The sequence below is a fragment of the Rana temporaria genome, chromosome 1 (genome assembly GCF_905171775.1).
Source record: "Rana temporaria chromosome 1, aRanTem1.1, whole genome shotgun sequence".
Taxonomy (NCBI): Eukaryota; Metazoa; Chordata; class Amphibia; order Anura; family Ranidae; genus Rana; species Rana temporaria.
Genome location: NC_053489.1, coordinates 273613034 through 273636033, shown reverse-complemented (window position 1 = coordinate 273636033; position 23000 = coordinate 273613034). Strand labels below are relative to the sequence as shown.

Here is a 23000-nt window from a genome sequence, read left to right as displayed (position 1 = left end):
CTGAATAATAAAGGAGAAGCAGCATACTGACAATTCATCCCCGTTATTCCCCTCTGATAAGCCTTTCACTAACAGAACTGTGCAAAGCAGTAGAGCCCTCATTAGCGCCAACCATTGGCCTTCCTTCACCCAGCCTGCAATAATGTAGAAGACAGGACAATGATATAAAAACACATTTAGGTATTAACACTAGATGCAATATAAAATACATTGGCCCAGATTCACGTAGGGCGTAACTATGTGCGGGCGTAGCGTATCTCAGATACACTATGCCACCGTAACTTAGTGAGGCAGGTCCCGTATTCTCAAAGAACTTGCGCCCAAAGTTACGGCGGCGTAGTGTAACTGTGCCGGCGTAAGCCCGCGTAATTCAAAGTAGACTAGTGTGGGCGTGTTTTATGCTAATGAATCGTGACCCGACGTGATTGACGTTTTTAACGAACGGCACATGCGCCGTCCGTGAACGTATATCAGTCCGCATGCTCAAAATTACGCCGCAAATAGTCAATGCTTTCGACGTGAACGTAATTTACGTCCAGCCCCATTCACGGACTTACGCAAACAACGTAAAATACGACGCTGTTCGTACGTTTCCGACGTCCATACCTAACATGACTTACCCCTGCTTTATGAGGGGTAACTTTACGCCGGCGTATGTCTTACGTAAACGACGTATCTTGCTACGCCGGGCACACATACGTTCGTGAATCGGCGTATCTAGCTAATTTACATATTTGACGCGAACATCTACGGAAGCGCCACCTAGCGGCCATCGTAAATATGCAACTAAGATACCACGGCGTAAGAGACTTTTGCCGCTCGTATCTTAGCCGAATTTATGCGTAACTGATTCTAAGAATCAGCCGCATAGATACGACGGCTCTCATTCGGACTTACGATGGCGTACATGCCGATACGCCATCGTACGTCCTTTGAGAATCTGGGCCATTATCTTTAATGGTTATATAACAGGAATAAACATGAATAAATGGTGTTTTTAATATCAGTCTGAAGTTTAGCTTTAATTTGTTCTCTATGAAGATTTTTCTTTCATGTAATCCAAATATGGAGAAAAGAAAAATTCTGCTTTTGTTATGTAGTCTAGCAACTGTTCTTGTATTGTCATAAAAGTGATGTATTTACTAGACCCACAGGTGTGCAGTGCAATACCTACCCACTAAGTAAAGAGCAACCTGATTGCTGCATTTGTCTTTTAGGTGTACGTGTTTACTTAAATAGGAAATATATCTAGAAAGAGTGCAAACCCACCCAAGTTAAGTATCAAACTCTGAATCTACTGTTGAATCATACTATGCATCACGATGACTGGCTATACTGAGTAGCAGTGTTAATTTCATCAACTTAATTAAAACTGGTACTGGAGATTTTAGTTAACTAAAATGCAACTAAAACTAAAAGAATTCAGATGACTAGAAAATGACTAAAACTAAAATGGCATTTCAGACAAAAGACTATGACTAAAATTAAATACAAATTTGATGTCGAAATTAGCACTGCACTACCACAAACGAATAAGTAGGGAACATCTACTAAGCTGCTGAAAGACAACATAAAATAAGAAAAAGGCTTTTCTTTTTTTTTTCCTTTCTCTTAATATTTTATATTGGTAATATATTCAGGTAATATATGTAATGGAAGTACAGCCAATAGTCTTATATTATATTTTAAAGTTGCCCTTCTGTTGGTCAAAAGTTAATATTTTTGTTTATGAAACTTGGGTTTTCTTTATAAAGACATTATATATCAAAACGGCTAAATTTGTGTCTGTAGTGTATGTTCAACCCTTAACCTCCCTGGCGGTATGATTATGTCATATTTTAGGTGCTGAAAGCGGTACCATTCTTAGGCCTTGTACACACGACCAGACATGTCCGATGAAAACAGTCCGTGACACGGAAGTTCAATGCTTCGACGCATGCGTCGAATCAATTCGACGCATGCGCGGGATTTCAGGCCGCTGATTATACGTCATAACCAGCGGACATGTCCGATGAGTCGTACTAACCATCGGACATGTCCGACGGACAGCTTTCCAGCGGACAAGTTTCTTAGCATGCTAAGAAACTTTTGTCGGCTGGAAACCTGTCCACTAGGCCAGGAAACCGGTCCGCTAGGCCGTACACACGGTCGGAAATGTCCGCGGAAACTGGTCCATGGACCAGTTTCAGCGGACATGTTCGGTCGTGTGTACGAGGCCTTAGGAATAACTCACTTAAATCTGTCCAAACAAGAGTCTAGTAGACATCCCGGGTATGGTAAAGTTTGAAAAATAAAATCATAAATTATAATATAATAAATAACTATAAATAATTATAACAAATAATAATGTAAATATAATAAAAATTATTCAATAATGTAATCAAATCAAAAACACTGAAATGTGCTCAGTTGCAGAATTGTCGCTGTCATTACTTTTATTGTTTGATGACCAATTTCCCCACAAATCGCTATCGCTCAATTAGCGCAAGTGATTCTAATTTATTATTGCTGTTTTCTAGCTGCTCTAAAACCACTTTTGATGTAAAGGGACACTTTTTGGTTGCTATGGACAATCTCCAGTTTCCAGGCAGAAAGAACAGTTTTTATTATATAAAAGTGCATGCAGAACACTGGACAGACCACTAGGGACAAAGGGGGTGTAATTATTTCATACAGTACTGTCATCTATAAGATTACAGTATACTGTATGTATTGTGTGTATTTACTTTTTTGAATTTGGCACCGATCTCCGCCCGCGTGCGTCGTAACGTCGCAGGGAACGGAGCTCTGCGGCACTCGGGCACTGTGTGAATCGAGAGAGGAGACACAGCTCGCTCACACAGCAGGGAGACATCGCAAGATCCAGGGACAAGGTAAGTAACCTGTGCCTGTGGATACTGCGATGCGATCCAGAGTCTGGCTCGGGGTTACCGCTATTGGTGTTGAAATTCCACCCCGAGCCAGACTCGGGAATACCGCTCATGGGGTTAAGAGATTACAAGCAAATTCAATTTTTTTCTTACGGATTTTTGGATAGAGTAGGGAATGTTTTTTGTTATCTGTGTGCCATTGAGATTTCCTTTCACTTCCTGTCCAGTTGGCAGTGTGAGAGAAAAACTCTCTAAAGTAAGGAAAATCATCATTAGTTGTCACTCAAACAAGGGTTCCCATTTAAATATTTCCTCTCTATTCCCGTTCTGTAAAAATGTTGAAATCTCCATCAGTTTCAATCCCAGTGACAACAGTCTCTCGGAAAAATAGCGAGAAGAAAAATAAGTTATGACCTCATGGTCCAAAACAGAAAAAAAAGTTTTGGCTCTATAGATAGACTTTAATGATTCTTTAAAACAATACATAAATCGTATTAAGTATGTTTTGCCTGGATTTTACCTTTAAAAAAACATGTTTAACTAATACAAAATGAGGGCCACGGTCTGCCGTTATACAAAGTGTCAAAGGCATTTTTATATGGAACAGGAAGAAATATCTCCAACAAGCCAAGAAAACCTGCCTTACCACTATAGCTGCCAAATGCAGAACATGTGTGAATGGTGCATTCTCTACCATTTGAAAAGATTCAGTTAAGAATATGTTTTTTTTGCTTCACTGCACAGAACTTAATCCAGGAGTATTATGCAAGGTTTTTTCGATATCACTCAAAGGCAAACTCCATTCAAAACTTGTATTTCAGTTTTGCATAATTATTGGAAAGCCCCAGCTATATTTATCTCTTGGAAACTTCAGCAATAAGATACTACCACCAGATTTAGCCATCGCAAAGCTGAATACTTGTGTCACGCTGTACTGGTTTTTCAAGGCCAATAGACTGGAAAGGGTGGAGATATAAATTACTGTAAGGATATCATGTTCCAAAAGTCTCCAAAAAAATGTAAAACCCCCCGCAGGTGATTTAACCCACCGGTGTAAACCCAAGCTGTGTCCTACATATTGACTAAGCAGCTTTAACGGTAAAGTCCAACTTCACGTTTGATCTCCCCATCTCCCATTGAACCCCTCTCTCCATACAATTTAAAAAAATATACTGATTGCATACATTAATTCTAGAAATAATCTAGATGGTCATGTTAAGACCGCTATCACTTTCTATTTTCACTAGGATCAGCAGTCCTTACTGCTGCACAGAAGTGTGAATACATTGTAACAGCAGTACACTGAGCCCAGGCTTTATGATGATGCTGTTCCCAGAAGTCGTGTCATTCAAAGCCTGAGCTCACAGGAAGTAGTTAGAACAATGATGGGTGTCAATCAAACTAAAAGTTGCCAAACAATGACCATACATTTATGTTTTTAAACAGGAGGCCAAAAGAAATTAATTAATAAAAATTAAAGTGGTGTTTGGCCTTAAAGCCCAACTCCAGGCAACTAAAAAAATTGATGACGCTGAGGGACAGTCCACCATCAGGGGATGTAGGAGTGCCATCTGTCAAGGGAGTGGAGGATCAGGCAAGTAAAACTATTTCACCTCTCCTCTAGACAAAATTAACATTAAACCCTTGCAGTGCATACACAGCCCCAGTGCAAGGGACATTTCGTTAAAAAATGCCTTCCTTGGTAGAATGTTTTGCTCTTTGCATTATCTGCACACTATTTGCACTACCTTGCTAACTAGAACACATTTTGCCTTTCTTAAAAATATGTATGCACTAATATTTATCAGAGCCAGATACAACCATGAAGATAATATGCACAGTATAGTTCTACCAATAATTTTATCCTGAGCAACCAAGCCATACATTAAAAAAATACCCAGTATATAACAGTCAAAACTATGCAGTACACGCAATAGGACAAATGTAGTTAAAGTAGTTCTAAAGGTGATTGGCTATATAAGCAAGGGTTGAGGAGGCCAGACCTGAACTTTATTAAAAGTCTACACTCAGATAAATCATCAGTGACGTGAGGAACTGCAACATCAGAAGAGTTGCCTGCTCTGTAGGAGGTTGGTCGTCACAAGTTTATCGGTGGTTTTACCTTGCCAGCATTAAATGTTGCTTTAATAGGCTATGCCCTTGAGTAGAAGTTGAGTGTCTGTCCGGCACTTATGGTAAGGACAGGTCTTTTTGGATGGATCAAGTTACTGCGTGCTCACAGTTTGGAACCTTCAAATAAAGTTGTGTTGTCCTTTCCAACTTAAAGGGTTAGTGAAGGAAAAAAGGTTTTTCCTTTAAAATAACAAACATGTTATACTTACCTCCACTGTGCAGTTTGTTTTGCACAGTGGCCCCGATCCACGTCTTCTGGGGTCCCTCGGCGGCTGTCTCTGGTCCTCCCTGCAAGTACTGACCACAGTCATGCGAGAGAGCTTGCATGGTGGTGAGTAATTGCGGGCGTGCTCCCGTGATACAGCGAGCAGCCATAGCCGCTCACTGTATCACTCGGCCCACCCCTCGACGCGCTGTGTCACTGAATGTGATTGACAGCAGCGCCAGCCAATGGCTGCGCTGCTCTCAATCCATCCGCTCTAGCCAATCAGCGGCCAGGCTGAGCGGCGAAGCTGAGCATGACTTTCGAGGGGTCAGGTAAGTATAACGGGGGCTCGGGGGGGGGGGCCAGCAGCATCAGATGTTTTTTCACCTTAATGCATAGATTGCATTAAGGTGAAAAAATGTTTTACTTTACAACTCCTTTAAGCATTTGTTTTTTTGGGCAAAGTTACGGGTTAAGGTGGTTGTGGTTCTAACAATTTGCTCCTCAACAGTCAGGATAGTAATCTGCCATTTGTAAAGCCCTACTGCTGTTGGCAAAACAGTAAGTGTCAAAAATAAAAATGTCCCAATGCTCCAATTCAGATTCATACCCCTAACATGCCTCTAAATAAATTACGATTTTAATGTGGAAGTTTAAATCTAACTGAGATCGGTGGTAAAATGTAATCGTTTTGAGCACCAATACTTTGATACAAAAGATCCTTTGTGGCAGGGGGCCCACAATATGTTCAAATGCATTAACGTTCTAGTTGTACCAATGTACTACCCACCTCTTTTTTTATTTTGTTCTCAACAGCCTGTATCCGGTGATCCATTTCTTCTTCTAGCTCACTTAACTGCATTGCTGCTTTGTCCTGTGCTCTGTAATTATACAGATATGAGGTGTCAGCCATACATACTGTGTAATCATTAAGCTTTTTAGTAATTATGCATGTAGAAAGAGTCATTATTTTGGTGATTTTGTGGCATAATGTTCCTATATGTACTCAGCTGTCCATGTTCTAAATCTTACAAAGCAATGCTTATGTCATATACATTGGCAAAAAAGAGATTGCTTATTAAAAGAAATCATAGCCACAGAAAGCCAAAATGTACATAATAAATCAGTGCTCCTTTCTAATAAGTTAAAGTGTTACTACGCCCACAACAGTAAAATCTGTCTGTATATGCAGTAAAGCATGCTTGTTAGGCCGCGTGCATACGGTCGGTCCAAACCGATGAAAACGGACTGAAGTCCAGTTTCATCGGTCCAAACCGACCATGTGTACGGCCCATCGGTCCGTTGTCCTTCGGTCAAAAATTTTAGAACTTGCTTTAAAACCGAACCGATGGACCGCTGCTCGATAGGTCCAAACCAATGGTTAGTACACAAAAGCATCGGTTCAAAACCCGCGCATGCTCAGAATCAAGTGAACGCATGCTTGGAAGCATTGAACTTCGTTTTTTTCAGCATGTCGTGTGTTTTACGTCACCGCGTTCTGACCCGATCGGTTTTTGAACTGATGGTGTGTACGCACATCAGACCATCAGGCCACTTCAGCGGTGAACTGATGAAAACGGTCCGTCGGACCATTCTCATTGGCTTGGATCGACCGTGTGTACGCGGCCTTAGACTCACCTTGGAACCTAAGGGGTTAATCCTCTGCATTGTGTAAAAAGTTTACATGTTGCAAGGGAATGTTCCCTAGAGTTTAGTGAATGTGGTGACATTCTGATGATTTACATTATCAAATCATGCACAAGCAAATATACGTTTTGTTTTTTTTGTATTAACTTTACATTTGATTGGGTATTCTTTGTAAAGTGAGATTGCACCGCATTCACTAATCTCTGGAGAAAATTGCCTTGCAAACTGCAACTTCCCTTGCATAGTTAGCAGCCTATTTGCCTTTGATACATTTATCCCTGTTATTCTAATCTATTAAAGGGGTTGTAAAGGTTTGTTTTTTATTTTCTAAATAGGTGTGTTCACAGCATATCCCCGCAGGGATTTAGTCCCAAGGGAGGGGGCGAGCACACTGACTAACCCCCAGCCAGAACGGCTCAAATGATGGGGGGTAAGCTTACTGAGGAGGAACAGGAAGTGAGAAATTCAGACAAAGAAAAAAAAATTAGAAGGAAAATCGAAGGAAAAGGCAAGTGAACCAACAATGCACTAGCTAAAATGAACCTATTTAGAAAATAAAAAATGAACCTTTACAACCCCTTTAAAATGACTTGTCATATCATTATGCACAGCGGTAGAGCAATGCAGTAGCAACTGACAAAAAGGTATACATTTCCCTCTACCAATCCATTTAATATTATAGTTCTTATCTATTGGCAGAGTCAAGACACTATTTTTAGGAAAGAAAGTCAGGATTTGCATGAAACTTTGCCTGCATGTATCCCTGGATTTTTTCATCGTTTTGGCATGTTGCTATAACTGGGGTAAATACAGCCTTCGCCTTTTAAATCTTATACTCACCTTAAAAAAAAAAATCACAAAAAGCTGCTTTACAGTATCTTCTTTTAGCCATATCCCCTTTCAATGCAGGAAACTGAAATTGTAGCACACTGTGCTACATGAATCAAGACAAACAGACACTTGTACTTGGTGGACCAAGATCAAGTGCCCCACTTGATAGCTCATTCATACCACAACACATGCATTAATGCATACCCATTGTGATTTTTTGTATGTGTTGTGATGTGTCGGTGTGCATTTGTATGGGGGGGGGGGGGGGTATTGCCTTGATTTACCTTACAGTGAATTGCATTTATGCATGTGTATGGGCATTTGCATGCATTTGAATGCATTGTGTTGCCCTGAAAAAGTAGTGCATGCCATACTTTCTTTCAGCACTGGGCATATGCAATACAATGCGCTGGCTGGGGTAAATAGCATTAATTGGAAAACGCAATTTTTTTCATTGCCATGCCATACTTTTACAAAAGCACTCTAAGCATATGGTGTGAATGAACCCTACAGGTTTACCAACTAAACCATAGGCATCAACATCTGCCAATAACACTGTATAGGAAAACAAACCAAAGAATTGGAAAAACACTGTGCTAAACTGTAAATAGTGATTTAGAAAATTGCTGCCAGTACCAAAGAATTGTGGATACTAAATTGGAAATGTGTTAAAGTACAGTGCTAAAACAATATATTGATAATATCCAAAACTTCAGTGAAAAAATTAGGAAACAAATAACATATATGTACAAGAAAATACATATGTGAATAGCAATGCTCCAAAGACAAGCATGTGTAAAATAACAGTGAAATGAATATAAACTATTTAAATAAATGAGTGAATGTGACAATCCTATATATAGTGCAAGAGTCCCAATAAATCCCAACTGAATGTGTATGAATCCAGGAAATTCTTCTTATATATAGACTTTGTGATAGAGCCAGAAAACACTCTCCTTACACCAAGGGGAACACCCAAGTGCTGATGATGCAGCCACCCTGCGTTCCCGACGACATTACTCTTCTTCATACGGAGACCCAGTGAAACGGCAGACCAGCTTAGCGGAGGAGACCTGGAGGAGACGCCGAGAGATACCGTATCTGTATTTATATACACCGCGTATTCTCTACCTACCTTTGTAAGTGCAATACACTTTTTTCATTAAATCTATTTTATCGCAGTATACACTATGGAATTCTCTTTTTTAATTTTTCTGAGATACTATTTAGTGTTCGATCTACTGCATACACCCAGCTTCAGCCACAAGTCTTTTGGGAGACTGTAAACACCCTAGGCTCATACTGACTGCTGTGGTTGTGGTTACAGCTTCTAGTAAGGAAACTGCATCATCAGCACTTGGGTGTTCCCCTTGGTGGAAGGAGAGTGTTTTCTGGCTCTATCACAAAGTCTATATATAAGAAGAATTTCCTGGATTCATACACAATCAGTTGGGATTTATTGGGACTCTTGCACTATATATTGGATTGTCACATTCACTCATTTATTTAAATCGTTTATATTAATTTCACTGTTATTTTATACATGCTTGTCTTTGGAGCAGTGCTATTCACATACGTATTTTCTTGTACATATATGTTATTTGTTTCCTAATAACACTGTATAACCAAATTAAAAGCAATATAAAGTCTATCACAGAAGTGTCAAGGTGGGTAAACTTCACCTCCAAGGAAATTAAATGGAAAATCATAAGGGGCGTTCAAGTATGACCAGTCAGTATTATGACATACACCAAATCAATATTAAAAGCATCAATATTTTATTTATCCAACACGATAAAACATATGTACTAGACACACATTTTTTGCATAATATATCATAAATATTAAAAGAGATATATAATCTTATACAGTAGCTACTGTCGCTAATTTGAGTCAAGACATTTTGCGGTAGTGCCGCTTCTTCAGGACTTCATCAAACACGTGACAGAAACTTTACATATAAATCTCTGATAAAATAAAACACACAAAAGGTAGCAATGTTCACATCATCCTAAACTGTGGGGAGGCAAATCAGAGAAGAATCCACAAGGAAGAGGGCCAGAAATCTGGACCCATATGTCAGCCATATGTTCCTAACATGAATGGACACCCAACAGACGGATGGTATAATAGTTTATTAGAGGCTACTCTTCAAAAGAGCCTTCATATTATATCTGTATATGAAGGGCCACCAAGTAGGATGAGCAAGTTCTTTTATATATAGCTGCAGAATGCCTCCAAAACTCATCCAGAAAATTTCAAACTAAACTAGCCAATATTCATACATATCGACAACCTATCTTGCATTTACCGGTACCAGAACCATGGTAATGATACAATACAGTAAAAGAAATACCACAAATATTTGTCTATTATACAGCAGATCATACAGAAAATACCAAAGATTAACAAATTTAAGATAAAATGTGGACAGATACCTTTTCACTGCAATAGCGAGGTTCTCCATTTCTGTGCTCTGGAGTCTGATCTCCCGGACAAAATTTCTGATGACATGTTCATACTGCTGGATTAATAATGGTTCCACTATGGTGATGTTCTGGTACAGTATACTTGCTTGTTCTTTTCTAAAAATAAAAAGGAAAAACAAATAAAGGTTCTATGTTCCATAGTAATATTCAGATGTTCATAAATATGCGGGGGCATTTTATTAAACCACGTCTCCAAAATTCACAAGGATTAGTCCCGTAATTACAAGTTCTGCACGATTAGCTGCTCTGTTTAGCATTTTTACTGGAACAGGGTGCAGACAATTTAAAAAGAGAGCAGGGGCTTAGAAGTGTACAATTCACTTGTTCTTTTTCTTTTAATATTCCTTTCTTTTTCGCTCCCTCTTTATATGGGTGCATATGGACATGAGGTATACCCTGAACCATGTGTGTGGCTAGGGACATGAACAAATAGCTAACTAATTGATACACTGCACTCTTCCTCTCCTTGTCCCCATGACAAAGTTGGATTTGTGAAACGCATTTAAAAAGGAGACATCTGCAACAGTTTAACAAATGTGATCTCTGGACCAATTTCAGTCAAAAGTAAAAAATGTAAGCCGCACTCCAAAGCTTAGTTCTTTTTTCTGTGTTTAATTTGTCAAAAAAAATCCATACATTGATGTCTCCGCTCGAAATTAACCTTCCTTGACTTGTTTCATCACTGCTGGCTTTCTCAGAAGGATAGGGGACATCCACAAGAATAGGGACTTCCCCTATCCTTCTGAGCAAGCCAGCAGTGAGTGATGAAACACGTCAAGGAAGGTTGGTTTTGAGTGGAGACATCAATGTATGCAGTCTAGTCTTTTTTTGATAAATTAAACACAGAAAAAATATCTAAGCTTTTGAGTGCAGCTTATATTTCTTACTTTTGATTGAGAATGGAGACGGGCTTTGGTAGCCAGTTCCCTGGTTGTCCATGTGGGATGAAAGGAGCAAGTCTGGAGGCATGGGTTTGGGTATGTTCTTGTTCTGGGCCAATTTTTACATATTCTATATATTGAGTAAGAAGGACTAACATCCACAAAGAAGGTTGACAACTTTTTAACCTTTATGGAAGGACAATAGATTTATATATATATATTTTTTTTATTGTACAACTAAATACGGTTATATTTTATATTTATTTTCTTAGGAATTTCTTTAAATAGATTTAAACACCTTAAAAACCCTAGTTAACCAGTATCTGGCATCTGTAGTCATACATTGCATTACAAATTGTTTATCTCCCTGCAACTCACCAATGACCGTTTGTTGAGTTAATAGTTATTAGATAAAACAGAGAAGGTACATTCTTCAAAACTGATGCTGTGTTGTCAGTTTATTTATGCACAGGATCATGACTTATTTTTGAATAATCCCAGAGCTCTATACTACCATTCAAGAAAATAACCAATTTTGCTGGGAAGAACAAAAAATCTCTATTGGCCATCAACATGTATTAGCCACATGTAAAAACTTTAAAAGCATCCATTTATGACTACTTTGTTACTTCTCATAAATTGTTACATATTCAGACCTTACTCATAAATCCTGCACTGTTCCGTTCACAAAAGGAATGTTCACTGTGATTAGTAAAAGATATGTGTTCCCATTGCTGTGTTTCAACTACCAGTCAGGTGCAGGCAAAGAATACAATTAAAATTTTCCTTGCACACAATTGGGTGTTCAAGTGAACACAGGTTGATCCTATTTACTATAATTTACTTTGCTAAGTGAACACCTAAACATTACGAGCCAGATTCACAGTCAGCGGCGTAAATGTAGGCGGGCGTAGCGTATCGTAGTTACGCTACGCTGCCGCAACTTAGAGAGGCAAGTGTTGTATTCACAAAGCTCTTGCATCTAAAGTTACGGTGGCGTAGCGTAAATGTGCCGGCGTAAGCGTGCCTAAATCAAATGAGGAACAGGGGGGCGTGTTTTATGTAAACTAATCATGACCCCACGTAAATGACTATTTTTTCGAACGGCGCATGCGCGCGCATGCTCAGTATCACGTCGAATTTTCAAATTAAATTACGCCCGCTCAATGCCTAGTCGACGTGAACGTAACTTACGTCCAGCCCCATTCACGGACGACTTACGCAAACAACGTAAAACACGACGCTGTTCCGACGTTTCCGACGTCCATACCTAACATGACTTACCCCTGCTTTATGAGGGATAACTTTACGCCGCTGTGTGTCTTACGTAAACGACGTATCTTGCTACGCCGGGCGCACGTACGTTCGTGAATCGGCATATCTATCTCATTAGCATATTCAACATGGAAATCTACGGAAGCGCCACCTAGCGGCCAGCGTAAATATGCACCCTAAGATACGACGGTGTAAGAGACTTACGCCACTCGTATCTTAGCCGAATTTATGCGTAACTGATTCTAAGAATCAGCCGCATAGATACGACGGCTCTCGTTTGGACTTACGACGGCGTACATGGCGCTACGCCGTCGTAAGTCCTTTGAGAATATGGGCCTACTTCTTTAATAAATCAACCACTGCCGATGCTGTGCCGCTGCCATGCAATTAGCAGCAGCATTGTTAGCCTGTTTTGTTGGCTGTTGGGCTGCCTATCCAATAGACAGACCAATAGCTAATGTAGAAGCTTGTACAGCAGACTGACAAAGCTGCTGCTAATTGCGAAGCAGTGGCTTAGTGCTGTTAGAATGCATCAGGAAGTGCGGTTACTGGCAGGATCTCAAGGTAACAAACTTTGGAACAGATTAAAAAGTATATGTGTTTAAGAAAACCGTGTAGTGAGATTTGATGCTAAACATACTATCAATTAGATTTTGGTTTTGCATATATTATAAAGAAGAATTCCAGGTATGGCCATTATTTACAGCTTGGACCATGGTATCTATACACATACCATACCTGTGGAATCCCTCTAGAAGCTGGAAAATCATTGTAGTAGACAATGCTACTACAGTGATCTCCACTAGCTTCCGGGGCCTTGCTGCATTGTAACCACAGGAAGTCAGCCACTCAACACAAAAAGTCAGACAGTCAGCACAGGAAGTCAGACACTCAGCACAGGAAGTCAGACACTCAGCACAGGAAGTCAGACACTCAGCACAGGAAGTCAGACACTCAGCACAGGTGCCATTCAGGGACTTTGTGGCATTTTCTCAAAGAATGGAAAGCATACCCTGGATGAGGTGGAGATGTGGGGCAGTGATGTCACATTTTTGCAAAGCAATCTCTGAATGGTGCCTGTGCCACCTGTGTTCACAAGGCAGCAGGGCAGCCGTTTGGCACAGGATCGAGAAACTAGAGGAGATCAGTCGAGTAGCTGTGTCTACTTCAGTGATTTACAGCTTCTAGAGAGATCCCACAGGTATGATACATGCATAGATGCACTATATTGTAAAACATATTGGGACACCTGCCTTTACACGCACATGAAGTTTAATGGTATCCCAGTCTTAGTCTGTAGAGTTTAATATTGTGTTGGCTCACCCTTTGCAGCTATAACAGCTTCAACTCTTCTGGGAAGGCTGTCCACAAGGTTTAGGAGTGTGTCTTTGGGAATGTTAGATCATTCTTTGAGAAGTGCATTTTCGAGGTCAGGCACTGATGTTGGATGAGTAGACCTGGCTCACAGTCTCTGCTCTAATTCATCCCAAAGGTGTTCTTTCGGGTTGAGGTCAGTTCCTCCACCCCAAACTCACTCATCCATGTCTACTTTGTGCACTGGTGCACAGTTATGTAGGAACAGGAAGGGCCATCCCCAAACTGTTCCCACGTAGGTGGGAGAATGAAATTGTCCAAAATGTCTTGGTATGCCGATGCCTTGAGAGTTCCTTTCACTGGAACTAAGGGGGCTAAGCCCAACCCCTGAAAAATAACCCCACACCATAATCCCCCCTCCACCAAATGATTCGGAGGGGTTTCCAATACGTTTGGCAATATAGTGTGGATGAGCGAGTTTGGGGTTGAGTCCTGACCTCAAACCAATATAACACCTTTGGGGTTGAATTAGAACGGAGACTGCGAGCCAGGCCTTCTCGTCCAACATCACTGCCTGATCTCACAAATGCGCTTTTGGAAGAATGATCAAACATTGCCATAGACACACTCCTAAACCCTGTGAACAACCTTCCCAGAAGAGCTGAAGTTGTTATAGCTGCAAAGGGTGGGCCAACTCAACAATGAACACTATGGACTAAGACTGGGATACCATTAAAGTTCATGTGCGTGTAAAGGCAGACGCCCCAATACTTTTGATAATATAGTGTACATTGGCCCAAGCTGGACCATTGTAACTATGTAAAAAATGTACCTTTATTGTTCTATTGTTCTCAGCCTCCTCCAAATCTCTTTCTTTCTTTTTTTTGTTGTGATCTGAGTTAAAGAGTATCTATGTTAGTTCTCCATGGTCCCACTCTATATAGGAAGGAACCCGCCCTCTTTTGCTGACTCCCAAGATAGACTATTCGATGTGTAGTGTGCATAGAGCAGTACATATGACTGCAACTAACCTGCACTGATCATTCCAAACAAATTGATATGTGAGGAGGAAAGCAGGTTCAGAAGCTCACGGAGGATGTTACAAGGAGGCAAAAAAGACAATTTCATGAAAAACAGATTACAGAGCCATTAAAGCAGTTACACCTGACTTTTAAAATAAGGACACTTACCTGTCCAGGGATCCCGCAAAGTCCTCACCCGTCCCTCGGCTCTTGGGTGGAGGCGCCGGCATCTTAAGTAAGGTAATCATGAAGTGAAGCATTGCGGCTTCACAGCCTGGTTCCCTACTGCGCATGCACAAGTTGTGCTGCGTGTTCTGAGTGGTACCTGCTGTCTTCTGGGACCTGTGGGTCTCCCAAAAGACAGCGGGGGGGATGGAGGAGGAGCTGCGGCGATCTTTGCCAGAAGTGGGAGCAAATACCTATATTAGTCAGGTATCTGTTTCTCAGCCACCCCCCCCCACCCCCACCTCAAAGGTGCCAAATGTGACACCGAAGGGGGTGAGGAAGCCGGACAGCAGAAGTTCAATTTTCGGGAAGGAACTCTGCTTTAAGTAATTGTGTGTATGGATAATTTTTGCAGGATATTGTTTAGAGTTATTTTAAGACACACAAGATAGAATTTAAGGTCATCGATTACAGCTAAGGTCTTCAACAAATCTCCATTTATTTTCTAAACAAAGAAACAATGGATAATAAATGTAGCTGTCCTATAATTTACAAGCTAGGTAAAGCAGACAAGTAAATTTGGCTAGGCCAATTATTGCTCCCATTCTTTCTTTGGTTACCTGTTGCTGTCCTCAAGCAGCTCTCTAGTTTCAGTGTAATTTGCCTCTGTAATTAAAGTGCAGTCTCCACTAGTATGCAGTTAAAATTGATTTTCTATAATCCTGTGCAAAGCCTCTCATGCTGGCAGATATAAACAGCCATACATGGATTGAAATTTGGCTGGTTCAATAGGGGTCGGCCCAAATTTCGATCCATGTATGGGCAGGCTGGTTGTACACAAGTCAATCTTGTCTGTCCTGTTGGCTTTTTCCCAATCAGTGTCTCTGGCTATAGCCAGCAGCACTGATCGTTGATTGTATTCTGATGGCAGGGAAGGCTCCCTGTCATCAGAATACAATATTAAAGCAGAATGATGCCCCCATCAACACCAAATGTGAGAAAGGGGAGATCTAATTATTTGTTTTTTAATCAGCGAGTTGTTATTTTTCAAAGTTCTCCGATGTAATATTGCATCTCTCTAATTTCAGAGGTTTATGTGCTTATATTACAGGTACAAGTTGAATATATTTAAATATATAAAAGCTGTAGTTCATAAGCAAAAACACTGCAAGAATTGCATAAGTGATAAACTTGTGATGAAAAATGTACTATTTGGAAAAACTGATTTTGATATATTGTATGATATATTTACAAAATGTATTTAACTGAGACAATTGTTGAAGGAGTGGAGATTTGCAGGGTAGGAAGACTTCATTCCTTTACTATTACTACAGATCATGCAGAAAGGAAAAGGAGAGAGTTTCTAGTTAGGAATTGACTGCTCTGGGTTTCAACAAAATGGCGGCCTCCAGCAAGAAGAAACAGAAACAATGCTGGGGGCAATTCACAACACACTAACTTTGGTAGCATAATTATTAATACAGAATGTATGTTTTTGTTAAAGAACATTAATGGTTATCAAGCTGTTATGGTTTAAGTTGTGCTTTGAAGCAACTCTGTTGCCAAACAGAACATTTTGACTAAAAGCTGTTTCTGACTAGAAGGCAGTAATTATTGAAATGAATAGAAGGCACCACAAAAGCTTCTGAGAAGCCTTGAAGAGCTTGTCAAAAGTGCCTCAAAAGCACTCAGGTGATTTACTGGCAGTTTAGAAGCGCCTCAGTGTGAAAAGTGCCTAAGGCCCCTTTTACACTGAGGCGCTCGAAAACTGCCTATAAAACGTTAGGCAGTTTTGCAGCGCTATTGCGGCGCGCTTTTTCTTTTAAGGTCACGTGACCCAAAATAACTATTTTTCAGTGCTTTTGAAGTACATTTGCAACGCTTTTCAGGTACTTTCCATTAATTGAAATGGACAGGGGGGTTTTTGAGGCGCATTTTTAGACCCCTTACACACTGGGGCCGTGTAAAACGTTTTAGCAGCGCTTTTCAGACGCTAGCGGGGTGATTTTAACCCCAAAGAAGGAGTTAAAAACACCAATGTTGCGCTGCTTCTGAATCGCTTTTCTGGTGCTTTGGACGCGCTGCCCATTCATTTCAATGGGCAGGGCGTTTTTTCGGTGAGCTAAATACAGTGCTCTCAAATGAAAGTGAGGCCTCGTGCACACGACCAAGAATCTTGTCGTAAAAGAAACATTGTTTTCCTCGACGAGTTTCTTGTCAGGCTTGTCGAGAATCTTTGTTAAGCTTTCTTTGCGTACACACTGTCAAGACAAAATCTCGTCGTTCTCAAACGCGGTGACCTACAACACGTACAACGGCACTATAAAGGGGAAGTTCGATTCCACTGGCGACACCCTTGGGGCTGCTTTTGCTAATCTCATGTTACTGCGTGTTTAGTAAAACTTTGGTGAGAGACGATTCGCGCTTTTCAGTCTGTTACAGCGTGCCGAATGTGCTATCTCCATTACAATCGCTGTTTTTACTGAAAGTGCGCTCCCGTCTCATACTTTATTCTGAGCATGCGCGGGTTTCTAAGCATACACACGAACGTGTTTCTCGTCGTAAACCAGCCTGACGAGAAACACGAGGAAATTGAGACTCCCGACAAGAAAAAAAGAGAACAGTTTTCTCGACGAAAAACATATACACAATCGTTTTCCTCGGCAAAAAAGCTCTGCCAGCATTTTTCTTGATGGATTTTGTTGAGGAAAACGGTCGTGTGTACGAGGCCTCACTCACACTGGAATCAATGAAAGGCGGTTTTCAGGCACTATTTCTAGCGCTAAAAGGCCTGAACACTGCCTCAGTGTGAAAGTGGTCTTAAGCACTCCAAACATGCTCTAAAGATGCTGCTTGCAGGACTTTTTTAACCGTCCCACCAGCGCACTGCCCTAGTGTGAAAGGGTCCATTGATCTGAATGGGTAACAATTTTCAGGAGCTTTTCAGGTGCTTTTTTTTAGCGTGAAAGCGCCCGAAAAAACGCCTCAGTATGAAAGGAGTCTAAAGTATGTAAAACCAACAATAAGTTGCTTAAATTTGCTACTTACAAATACAAGCCTTTTGATTCATCAGTTTAATCAGCGCAAAAAATACCAATTCTTTCTGCAAGAAATCCTGTGAGCTCATAACTTCCCGTACTGAGCTGACAACACAGTGTCCCTGCTGCACTGAAGTTCTCTTTGTGAACTACAGAACACCCATGTTATGAAAATAAGGAGCGGGGGGGGTGTTGTGCAGTTTAGGGTCTCAATGTGGCTCCAACAAGCGTTATCACCCTAGCACAGGAAGTGTGTTACTGGCAAGGTCATGAGGTAATAATAAAGGAAAAAATGCCTGAAAAAAATAAAACATCTAAGGGCTGGTAAGCTGCAATACAATTCAATTTTTTCTTGAGTTAATATACACTTTAATAAAACTATGAACACCTTAAAGTGTTACTAAACCTAAAAACAATTTTTACCTTGATGCATTGTTTGCATTAAGGTCCAAAAAAAAAATTCAGTAAACCTGTGCCCCCCCTTTCCCTGTGTGAAGGGGAAGAGATGAGAGAAGAGATCAGCGCTGTGCACAGCTGCATCTATCCTCCCCCTTTTCCTCTTTACACATCATTCAAGATGCAGCAGGAGCAATTGGCTCTTGCTGCTGTCAATCAGATCATGCAGTGAAAAGAAAGTGGGGGACAGGCCTATGTCCCGCTGTGTAAGTCTAAGGAGAGCAGCTTCATAGACACACAGGTCAGGAGCGCGGGGACTACGTTTCTCCCCATAGATGGCTATGGTGGTCCCAAGAAGAGTAGCTGAGATCGCCGCCAGGGACGAGAGGAAAGAAGGATCGGGGCCACTCTGAGCAATACCACTGCACAGAGCAGGTAAGTATAACATGTTTGTTATTTTAATAATGAAAAAAAAAATTGCCTTTAGTTACACTTTAATGCCCAGTACACAAGATCCGTCTATAGTCCATTTTTTTTTTGCATGCTAATCTCATGTCGGAACTGATGAGTTTACTAAAGTCACGAAAGTTCCCAGAAGAAAAAGTGATGTCTTGATGTGTTGTAATTGCATTTTCGAACAACAGCTGTACTGATTAAACGAAAAGCATACAATCTGGCATCGTACGAAAAAAAATTCTGTGCATGCCCAATAGAATAATATCAGATGAGCTGTCCTGATCGGCTCTCGAAAGCTCTGTACTAATGATCTGATTGTCGTACAATCGATTAGAATGCAGCATTTTTCATAAGATTTTTGGATCGGTGTTAAGGGAGCCTAACCGATTACTGCTTGCCAATGATAATCTCTACTTTCAGCCACTTAACTGACTATCAACAAAAATATTGGGAACGGCCCCTTCCTGTTCCAACATGACTGCACACCAGTGCACAAAGCAAGGTCCATAAAGACATGGATTGGTGACGAGTTTGGGGTGGAGGAACTTGACTGGTCTGCACAGAGTCCTGACCTCAACCTGATAGAACACCTTTGGGATGAATCAGAGCAGAGACTGGGAGCCAGGCCTTCTCATCCAACGTCAGTACCTGACTTTTACAAATGCGCTTCTAGAAGAATGGTGAAACATTCCCATAGACACACTCCTAAACCTTGTGGACAGTCTTCCCAGAAGAGTTGAAACTGTTATAGCTGGAAAGGGTGGGCCAACTCAATATTAAACCCTCGGACTAATGGGGTGCCATTAAAGTTCATGTGCATGTAAAGGCAGGTGTCCCAATACTTTTGGTGCTATAGTGTAGATCATATGTCCTATCTGTACATGCAATACAAAAAAGACTGTTTAGTGATATGGCTGGATTTCAAATGTATGGTGTGCTATAATTTGTCTCATAATGCAGCAAAAGGTATAGCATTTTACTTTTAGGAACCAAATACGAATAGGAACTTTCTTCATTTTTCTTTTTTTACATAAAACCTGTCAATGAACAAGCTCTAGCATTATAATAAATATATATACCTTTGGACATCCTCTCCAGCATTCCAAAATTAAGGGATACAGTAGCATGAAAATCTTGACACTTTCTGAGAGTGCCGACGGTCACACACCTCCTACCGCACATTCCTATTGGCCCATCTCTGGCTAAAAGGATCACAGAATAGATAAGGCCTGTATTATAGTGCTATATCCTGTTCTGTACCATTACAGAGCTAACAGGTTTACCTTAAAACAAAAGAGATTTGGAATGACTTTTTACAGTCTTACTATACGAGTTTTGCACCTTTGGTTTCCATGTAAGAATCACGTTCAGTGTACGTCATTTAGTATTATTCAGTAATAATCGTGATTGTATGTTATCAGGTTACATAATTACTCTACAAATACAGGGTGGCTACTGGAGATCTATTTTCTAGTTTTGGTGTGACAGTTCCATCCAAGAAATACAAAAAGCTAATTTTATAATCCAAGTTTCATACCGAGGGATCATTCACACAGACAGAAAAAAAATGTGTTTAGATGCATATAGCAAATGTACACTAAAAACGCAGCACTATAGTAATCAATGAGCCCATACACACAGCTGCATCCACATACGAAAATGCGCGTTTGGTTGCGCACAAAAAAGTAGGACATAGCTGCAGATTTTATGTGTGTAGGTCTGAAGATTTCATGCATGTACGCTCATAAATGCTCATAAATGCTCATAATAAACATGAGCACTTTAGGTATTTTACGCAGGATCTTTTTTTCCTGCAGAAAATATGCATGTTTTTTTTTGCCCTTGTGAAGGAGCTCTAAGGCCGCGTACACACGATCGGTTAAACCGATGAGAACGGTCTGATGGACCATTTTCATTGGTCCAAACCGATTGTGTGTGGGCGCCATCGGTTATTTATCCATCGGTTAAAAAAAAGCCAACTTGTTTTAATTTTAACCGATGGATTCCTAACCGATAGAAAAAAAACGATCGTTAGTAGGCACGACCATCGGTTAAAAATCCACGCATGCTCAGAATCAAGTCGACGCATGCTTGGAAGCATTGAACTTCGTTTTTTTCAGCACATCATTGTGTTTTACGTCACTGCATTCTGACACGATCGTTTTTTTAACCGATGGTGTGTAGGCACGACTGACCATCAGTCAGCTTCATCGGTTAACCGATGAAAGCGGTCCATCAGACCATTTTCATCGGATGGACCGATCGTGTGTACAGGGCTTAAGCCGTCTATATTTCAGTATTCTTCAAAATACAAGCAGATCCCCATTACAAAACCATTCATTTTACAGGGAAGAAAAAATTGCAGTACTTTTGTATTATTTACTGCTTGCATCACACGAAGAGCAGATTGACACAAACTGAAAATCTCCCTGAGAGTAGGTCCTAATCTTTTAAAGTGAAAAGAGTAAACAAAAATAAAAACGGTGTGCATGCTCTGCTGTCAGTGATCAGGCTTGTTCAAACATGCGACGAGGGGGCAGTAAAAGCAAGTGGTTTACTACACCTATGGACTATGGTGGGACTGCCCACTGATCGTACCCTTCTGGAAGGATGTTAAAGAACAGGTTAAAGAAATTCTGGGGATAGACGTCCCCCTCTCTCCAGTCCATTTCCTCCTACACATTCCTCCCATGCCAGTAAGTCGCTATAAAAAGAATGTGTAACACCACCTGTTGAACGCAGCCAAGAGATTACTTCCTATTTACTGGAAGAAGGCACAGGTACTGTACGCAGAGTAAATGAGATCAGGGAAACAGAGGATTGGATTGCTACGTGTAAAAGGCACCAGAGACAAGCTTCTCATCACGTGGTCCTTGTGGATAGACCATTTTTCTGGTACCACCCAGGTCCCTCCAAGCCTAGATGTGGCACTGTTATGCCGCGTAAACACGATAATTTTTTGGCATGAAAAAAAACAATGTTTTTCAGCATGTAGAAAAAACGAAGTTTTTCCAACTTCATCATTAAAACGAAGTTGCCTACACACCATCGTTTTTAAAAAATGCTCTAGCAAAGCGTGGTGATGTACAACACGTATGACGGCACTATAAAGGGGAAATTCCATGCAAATGACGCCACCCTTTGGGCTTCTTTTAGCTGATTCCTTGTTAGTAAAAGACGATTTGCGCTTTTTTATCTGTTACAGCGTGATGAATGTGCTTACTCCATTATGAACGGTAGTTTTAACAGAACGAGCGCTCCCATCTCATAACTCGCTTCTGAGCATGCACAGGTTTTTAACGTTGTTTTAGCCCACACACTATCATTTTTTACAACCCGAAAAACGACATAGTTTAAAACGTCGTTAAAAAATGCAGCATGTTCGGAAAAAAAAATTGGCGTTTTTCAGAACCCGAAAAATGATGTGAAGCCCACACACAATCATTTTAAATGAATTTTTTTTAAAACTACGTTTTTTACATGCCAAAAAATGATCGTGTGTACGCGGCATCAGAATTAGCGGAGCCAGCTCTTGGCCACTGTGACTGACCTCGGTAGTAGAGGAATATATCCCCCCTTAGACCGGCGCACTGACAAAAAACATTGTATATCCGCGTTATGATGAAGGACACGGCTGCCTAGTGGCTATGGCTAGGAGCTCGGTGCGAATTCTGGAAACTCTCATAAGCTTAAAGTGGATGTAAAGCCACTCTCATCCTTTCTAAACTACTGCCATAGTGCTGATCTATAAGGATATACATGCCTCCTGCATGTATCCTTACCTGTCAAATGTCTCCCCTCTGTCTGTTATAAGAACTGAAAAACTGTAGATTCTGTGGGTGGATCTTTTGTCTGGAGCTCTGTGAGTGGAGTTGTGATGTCAGTAGACTCCCAGCCCACCTCTACACTCCCATTGTCAACATGCATTCTTTCCTATGTATTTCTTACACTGAATTCTGCTATGATCACTAACATCCAGTCAAAATCCAGAAAAGTAACCACATGACTTCAGAAAAGGAGTGGGGGTGGCAATTAAAAAATAATGCCTTTCTGAAGCTAGTGCATGAGATATGTAACAAAACTGTCACTCACAGCAAGGGGGCGGAACGGACCAAGGTTTTTCTCTGCAAGTCCATTTTATTTCACTGAACAATAAAAGACGATTGCTCAGAGCTGGATTAACTCTGTGTGGCAAGACTGGGCACAGATTATAGGAAATCTTATACTGTACATTGTGACATAAAAAAATTATAATTGGGGGTTTACATCCATTTTAAG

At 40.7% G+C, this 23000-nt stretch overlaps 1 protein-coding gene across 1 annotated transcript in view; it reads right to left on the bottom strand.

The window, feature by feature from the left end:
• Nucleotides 1-23000, bottom strand: part of RASEF (RAS and EF-hand domain containing) — a 103132-nt gene that overhangs the window by 56842 nt on the left and 23290 nt on the right. The window contains exons 2-3 of the mRNA XM_040355631.1: nt 10125-10271; nt 5999-6089 (exon numbers count right to left, since the gene is read on the bottom strand). Of these exons, the coding sequence (XP_040211565.1) occupies nt 5999-6089; nt 10125-10271 (238 nt within the window). The remainder of the gene's footprint in view (nt 1-5998; nt 6090-10124; nt 10272-23000) is intronic.